The 7,463-nt window shown below is 41.0% G+C and overlaps 1 protein-coding gene across 6 annotated transcripts in view; it reads right to left on the bottom strand.

Annotated features, from left to right (window-relative positions):
• Positions 1-7,463, bottom strand: part of KCNIP4 (Kv channel interacting protein 4) — an 856,975-nt gene that overhangs the window by 58,811 nt on the left and 790,701 nt on the right. For all 6 annotated transcript variants that reach the window (XM_006874338.1, XM_006874337.1, XM_006874339.1 and 3 more), the window contains one exon: positions 2,647-2,716. In XM_006874338.1, the coding sequence (XP_006874400.1) occupies positions 2,647-2,716 (70 nt within the window). The remainder of the gene's footprint in view (positions 1-2,646; positions 2,717-7,463) is intronic.

Here is a 7,463-nt window from a genome sequence, read left to right as displayed (position 1 = left end):
GAATTGCTGACCTTGAGGTTAGCAGCTTGATTCGTAACCACTACACTACCAGACTGGAGACAAGATTGAAGTTGTCAAATACTTCATTTTGTTTGGAAGCATAATCAACACTTATGGAAGCAGCAGTCAAGAAATCAAACACTAGGCAAATGTGTTGCACAAGACCTCGTTCAAGTGTTCAAGAGCAAACATAATCAGTTGGAGGATCCAAGCCATGGAATTTCCAATCGCCTCATATACATGTGAAAGTTAGACACTAACTTAAGGAAAACTGTAGAAGAATTGATGAATTTGAGTTATGTTGTTGGAGAAAAATATTGAAAGTACCATGGACTGACAAAAGAACTGGATTGGAAGAAGTACAGCCAGAATATTCCTTAGAAGAAGTCAGTATGGTAAGACTTCATCTCTCATACTTTGAGCATATTATCAGGATTGACCAAACCCTGGAGAAAGACAATATGCTTGGTCAAGTGGAGGGTTAAACAGGAAATTTGTAACAAGATGGGTTGGCACAGTAGTAGCAGCAATGGGCTCAAGAATAACCATTGTGAGGCTGGCAAAGGACTGGGTAGTGCTTCATTTTGTTAAGTATAGAATTACTGTGATTCTATGCTTAAATGACTCGATGGCATCTAATACCAACAGCCAAGCAAATAACCACTGGGCCCTGAGGATTCCATATTGTCAACCATGTTCCATCCAAATCGATGGAAAAATTGGTCACCTGGTATCCACAACAGAATCCTCAAAGTTAGCACACCCTTCTCTTTCCATCTCACTCCTCTACAAATAAAGTCAGTCTGTTACTCAATTCTGCCATTTTTACCATCAAAATAGGTTTGCTACTTTTTCTCATTTGCATTATGAGTGCTCTTGTTAAAGACATCGTTATTTTGACTTCTGCATCCAGTTTAGCCATGGAAGTGCCACTTAAACTCATCTGTGACATTGCATCATCTCAAGAATAAAGTCTATGTTCTTCAACATGCCATACGTGACTCCCTAGGACTGTTCGCTTTTTATCTTAAATGTCCTGCCCCAGACACACGAGCAGTTTTCTGCACATGCTTACCTCACGTCTTACACTCTGAGGCTTTGCTTACATCCCCTTCGATAGAAAGTTACTCTTTTCATTTAAAGCTAGAAGACATCATGCTAATCAGTGACAACTCTGGTAATAAGGCAGTGGAGAGAGTACAGGTCCTGGAAATGGATAAATATCTCTGTGCTTTAGCTATCACATTTATTTTAAAAGTGGAGGGGGAAGGTCTTAGCTACGGTTGTTGTATGGTAACAGCTAATGCATGCCACAGTAAGACCCATATTAGACACCTCATAAATAGGGGCTACTTAAAACACAGGCTCCTGGTGTAGCCCTGTAGGATAAGCACTGGACTGCTAACCACAAGGTTGGTAGCTCAAAGCCATCAGCTGCTCCTTGGAAACCCTATACAGGGTCATGATGATTTGGAACCAACTCAACAGCACTAAACAACTACAAAAACAAACACTGTCATTATGATATCTTATGGTTTTCTTCCAATCAAGATAATCTCTAGAGTGACACCCCTTTTTTTTCAGATTTTTGTTGTTGTTGTTAAGTGCCATTGAGCCGATTACGACCCATAGCGACCCTGTGTAGGGTTTCCGAGGAGCAGCTGGTGAGCTTGAACGGCTAACCTTGCAGTTCAAATGGCTTTGCAGTCTGGCGCGTTAACCCACAGACTCCTTTTTCAGATTGTTGTTGTTGTTAAGTGCCGTCGAGTCGGTTCCGACCCATAGCGACCCTGTACAGGGTTTCCGAGGGTGTAAATCCTTACGGGAGTAGAAAGCCTCATCTTTCTCCCGCGGAGCGGCTAGTAGTTTCGAACCGCTGACCTTAAGGTTCGCAGCCCGATTCGTAACCACTACGCTACCATAGCTCCATTTTTTTCAGATTAGGGGCACATAATAAAGTTGTTGTTGTTATTTTTTTTTAAATACACTTGAGTCGATTCTGACACATAGCGACCCTGTTTAGGGTTTCAGAGGAGCAGCCAGTGAAATTGAACAACTGACTTTGCAATTCAAATGACTTTGAGGGCCACAGTGCTTATGCTACAAAACCATACCAAGTAACAAAAGGGCAAAGACCAGCAGAAAATATGCATTGGGTGAAGCTATAAAAAAATCTGGGTTCTAGCCTAGATCTACTACTCAGTAGATGTGGAGCCCTGGGCAAGCCATGTAACTTCCCTAAGCCCCAGATTTCACATCTGTTCAAGGAGGATAATTATATTTGCCCTACTTGAGCTAATCAAATGAGGCCTACAATGCTTGTGAAAGAACTTTTTAGCTTATCAAGCACCAATCCATCCAATTCAGCCAGTGTTCAGGGTTTAACAGCCAAAGTAGCAGGCACACGTTAAATACTGCTGGCTATATTAAACTGAAGAGTGAACTCTCCGGGTATGTGATAATTTGTATAAGGAACTCACTTTTATGATACAGTGAAAAATCATATGCACTTGTATGCTATGCATTAATTCTTTTACATAAAGCTGAAAAATATTGAGTCATGCTATGAGAGATGAAACCGACCTCAGGATCACGAGTACAATTCTGACTCAGAGACCATGTTAACAAGTCTATGTCTGTACTTACCTCCCTGTGGGAAGAACTGAGAATAAATCTCTTTGAAGGTTTCTTCATTAACGACACCACTGGGACATTCCTAGAGAAAGTGGCAGAGAAGCAAAATGAGCAAAGTGTTCATAAAACTGGGCTTTTTTTGCACATTTTGAAGCAGAACTGTCTACTGGCTAAAGTTGCTCCAAGAAAGTTAACCATTCCTCCATTATTCAAAAGGCAAGCAAGCATGCTGTGCACTTCTCTGAATTCCTGCTCACACTGACTAAAAACAAATGCAGATGTAGAAACGCTTACATATGATGAGGGTCAAGCTTTTCTGAAACTTTCAAGAATACCTTTCTGATTTTAAGAAATCAGAGGTTTATTGTCACTGAGATAAGGAAAGAGTATACTGTTATTCATGCAGCAAGGTAACACAAGATGCTTCTAATATGGACTCCACTCAAACTGTGTCTTCCGGACATCTGCATTCACACAGTCTTAAGGCCAATGAGAAAATGATGTGCCCTATTAGTTTGTAACGTTGCTTGAGAAGCTATAAACAGGAATAGTTACCAATTTCCATGATCAGAAATACTTATTAAATCCCATTCCATGTTCACGAGAAGACAACGGTATTGCATAGTGACAAGTGACCTTGAGTGAGAGAAGACCCTGGAATTTTATTTGAACTTCTAGAGAGGGTCTGGAAAGAAGGAGACCTGAGCTTAATTCATCCTACTTCACTTATTTAGTTCAGTTACTGATGCTGACCATGGAAACTGCATTCCTAATGGGCTATTTATCTGGTGGGGCCAAAAGGCAAAGCCACCCTTGTCAGAGGAGAATTGGCATTACTCTAAAAGGAACTGAAATTCGAAATGTCAGAAGAGATCTGCCTTGGTGCAGAAAATGACTAAGCACATGGATTTAGACTGAGGTGAGGAATCACCTTCTATTCTCTGGAAAGATTAGCATAGTCTGGTTAGGAATCTGAGTGGTGGAGAGGAAGGAGCAATGTAAACTGAAAATCACACAACAGTCTAAGTCAAGGTACATGTGGCACTAATTGTCCATTTGTAGTGAAGGGACAAGTGATTAGCTCTGTACAGTCCCTTTAAGCAACTTATGAATGTGATTGTTGTTATGTGCCACCATGTTGATTCTGACCCATAGTGACCTTGTGTAGGGTTTCCAAGGAGCAGCTGGTGGGTTGGAACTGCTGATCTTGTGCTTCACAGTCCAGAGCTGATTCTACAATGCCACACCATGAACAATCTTTTCTAACTTGAACCTCCCATGCTTCAATTGCTACAGCAGACCTGTGACACTATGAAATTCTCCACAAATCCACTGGGGAGTTGTTGTTGTTAAGTGCCATCAAGTCGATTCAGACCCATAACTACCCTATATAGGCTTTCCAAGGAGTAGCTGGTGAGCTTGAACCACAAACCTTGCCGTTCAAATGACTTTGCAGTCTGACACATTAGCCCATAGCACCACATCAGGACTCCAAAGTGCAAGTGAGCTTTCATTGATAGCCCCTCTGGTGGATTTGAACTGCTGACCTTCAGAATCTTAGCCCAACTCACAACCAGTATGCTGCCAGAGCTTCTTAGGAGTGTGCAATTTCCCAAGAGGCTGGAGTTTAACACATGACTACTCTGTTCACTTTAAATTTGACAATATCCTTAGAATCTTTACCAATCATTTGTTCTGGCTGGAAAAGCTTCTTTTAACCATTAAAATGAAGGACCTATCACTAATAACATTGATATAAAAACTTGATCTTTATTTATAATAAATGAGTCAGTTACTCAACTATATTGTGTTTCATGTGAGGAATTTCCTATTTTCTCATTTGTTAGATTGAAAGCTAGGACCTCTCAGATCGGTGTACAAACACACTTCTGAATTATAGCCTCAATGTGAGTTTGCATTTACAGAGCTTGCTAATAATTTTGATTCTCTTATTTGCTTATTAAAACAAGTCTGTGACTTAGTTAGCCAATGTATCTCCCATCGCAACAGCAGAATTGGAGATACCTGGTTACTTACTTAGCCGATGGAAGAGCTATGATGTGGATTTGAGTATTTGCAAGACACCACAAAGTTTCAAATTAGATGAGCCCTTTAGATATTATGATGACCCAAAAGGAGATGAGTAAACAAAAACAATAAAAAAGGCAAGCAAATGATAAACAATCAATAGCTAGAATCCCATAGAAGATAGTCTATATACGGCTGATCATTCCCAAAGTTTTGGCCAAATGACTGTTTAGACTAGTTGGCAGCAATAGAAGCTATTATAAGAACAAGTAAGCAATTTGTAGTTGGATTCTCTCTCATAAGGGAATTGTAATTTATTGGCTATTTAACTGAACCATCTGCTTGAGGTAGTAAGAAGAGAGTGAGCCAATAGCTCTCTGCCATCAGGTAGTGAGCTTATGCAATATCAGAGATGGAAGGATGGCTTGGAGTCAAAGTGATGCTGGCCAGTGAAGAAGATTGGAAGAGGAACAACAGCTGCATTCAGCATACGCATCTGCTGCATTTAGGGTCTAGGTGTGTTTGATAAATATCTTAATGTGCTATGATATTTAGAAGCTGAAATGCCTCATATATGTTCATTTTATCTGCAATCACATATCTTTGTGAAGGACAGTTCATTATCAGCCAATTAAAAGCTCCTGACCAAGTTCCAGAGTGGTAAGTCTCATCAGGTGAATCTGTCCTTATCCATCTCTTTCTCCATCACTTTTGTGTCTGTATGTTTCTATGTTTCTTCTCTTTTATAATGTACAAATCTGTCTTGGAAGAAGTTTAGCCATAATGCTCCTTGAAATCAAGTATGGAAGAACTTCTTTTTATATATTTTGGACACACTATCAAGAGGCACCAGGCCCTGGACAAGGGCATCATGCTTGGTAGAGGGTCAGCAAAAAAAGAGGACGCTTCTCAACTAGATGGATTGATATAGTGACTGCAACAATGGGTTCAAACATGGCAACGATTGTGAGACTGGTACAAGTTTGGGGAGTGTTTCATTCTGTTGTATATAAGGTCGTTATGAGTTGGAAATGCCACCTAACAACCACAGTGATCACCAATAACATACGAATAACAATCCTTTATATTTGAATAGGTGGGTGGCATAAATGGTTTGTGCCCAAATCATGGTATGGCGCTGTGGGTTATGCACTGAACTGCAAGGTCAGTTTGAACTGCAAGGTCAGTAGTTCAAATTCACCAGCTGCTCCTCGGAAACCAGGATTGCTGTGAATCAGAACCCCGACTTGACAGCACTTAACAACAACAACAATGAAAGGACATAAAGAGTTGCACTTTAAGCCCCCTATGAAGGAAACGCCTGGCAATCTCCTTCTGTAAAGATTACACCCCAGAAAACCCAATGAAGCAGTTCTACTCTATAACATATGGGGTGGCCATGTGTCGGAATCTACTGGACAGCATTGGGTTAACACTTTATACAAACCCCCTACTGTCTCAATTCATTCTTAGAGCACCCTGGAGATAGGAATGTTGTTGCTAAGGGCCCTTGTGTCAGTTCTGACTCAGAGCAACCCTGTATAGGGTTTCCAAGGAGCAGCTGGCAAGTTTGAACCGCCGACCTTGGAGTACAAACAAACCTTGCAGTCCTGTGCTTATCCTACAGTGCCACACCAGGACTTCAAGTAACCTCATTTACGAGGCTGAGATGGACCTGCACTACGTAGCCTTTGAATCACAGAATCAGGAAACTTGAATGCTTACAGTCCTCTTAGAGAGATAGTCCAGTTCAACGGCCTTACTTTAATGGTGACAAGGTTGAGGCTGATGAGGTCCAGATATGCTTCTGTCACACAGTGTCTGTTGAGTCTTCTCTCCTATCGGAATTTTCTGGCACACAGGCTAATGCTTTGACACTACTCCTTGTTACTTTCTGCCAGGGAACATTTAGATTAGAGTAGTTCACTGAATATGCTTTCAGGTTCCTGAGTTAAGTTGAATTATGGCTATGTCACTGAGTGCAGTATGTTGTTGTTGTTAGGTACCATTGAATTGGTACTGACTCATAGCAACCCTATGCACCACAGACCGAACCACTGCCCAGTCCTGGGCCAACCTCATAATTGTTGTCACACTTGAGCCCACTGATGCTGCCACTTTGCCAATCCATCTCACTGGGGGTTTTCCTCCTTTTCTCTGACCCTCCACCTTATGAAATATGATATCCTTCTCCAGTTACTGGTCCTTCCTGACAATATATCCGAAGTATGAGAGATGAAGTTTGGCCATCCTGGCCTCCAAGGAGCACTCTGGCTGCATTTCTTCCAACACAGATATTTGTTTCTTTGGCAGCCAATGGCACTTTTAGTATTTTCAGATGCGTCAATTCTTCTACGGTCTTCCTTATTCACTTTCCAGCTTTCATATGCATACACTATTATTGAAAATACCATGGCTTGGGTCAGGCGCACCTTAGTCCTCAAGCTGACATTTTTGCTCTTCAACACTTTAAAATGGTCTTGTGCAGCAGATTTGACTAATGCAATATGTCATTTTATTTCTTGACAGCTGCTTCCATGAGTGTTAATGGTTGATCCAAGAAGAATGAAGTCTTTGACAACTTCAATCATTTCTCTGTTGATAAGAATGTTGTTTAATGGGCCAGTGGTGAGGATTTTTGTTTTCATTATACTGAGATGCAATCCATACTTAAGGTTGTGGTCTTTGATCTTCATCAGTAAATACTTTAAGTCCTCTTCACTTTCAGCAAGCAAGGTTGTATCATCTGCATATCGCAGGTTGTTAATGAGTCTTCCTCCAATCCTGATGCCATGTTTTTC

Source organism: Chrysochloris asiatica, unplaced genomic scaffold (assembly GCF_000296735.1).
Source record: "Chrysochloris asiatica unplaced genomic scaffold, ChrAsi1.0 scaffold00270, whole genome shotgun sequence".
In the NCBI taxonomy this organism is placed as follows: Eukaryota; Metazoa; Chordata; class Mammalia; order Afrosoricida; family Chrysochloridae; genus Chrysochloris; species Chrysochloris asiatica.
The sequence above is the reverse complement of the archived record's forward strand: the minus strand, read 5'-3'. Positions and strand labels throughout refer to the sequence as shown.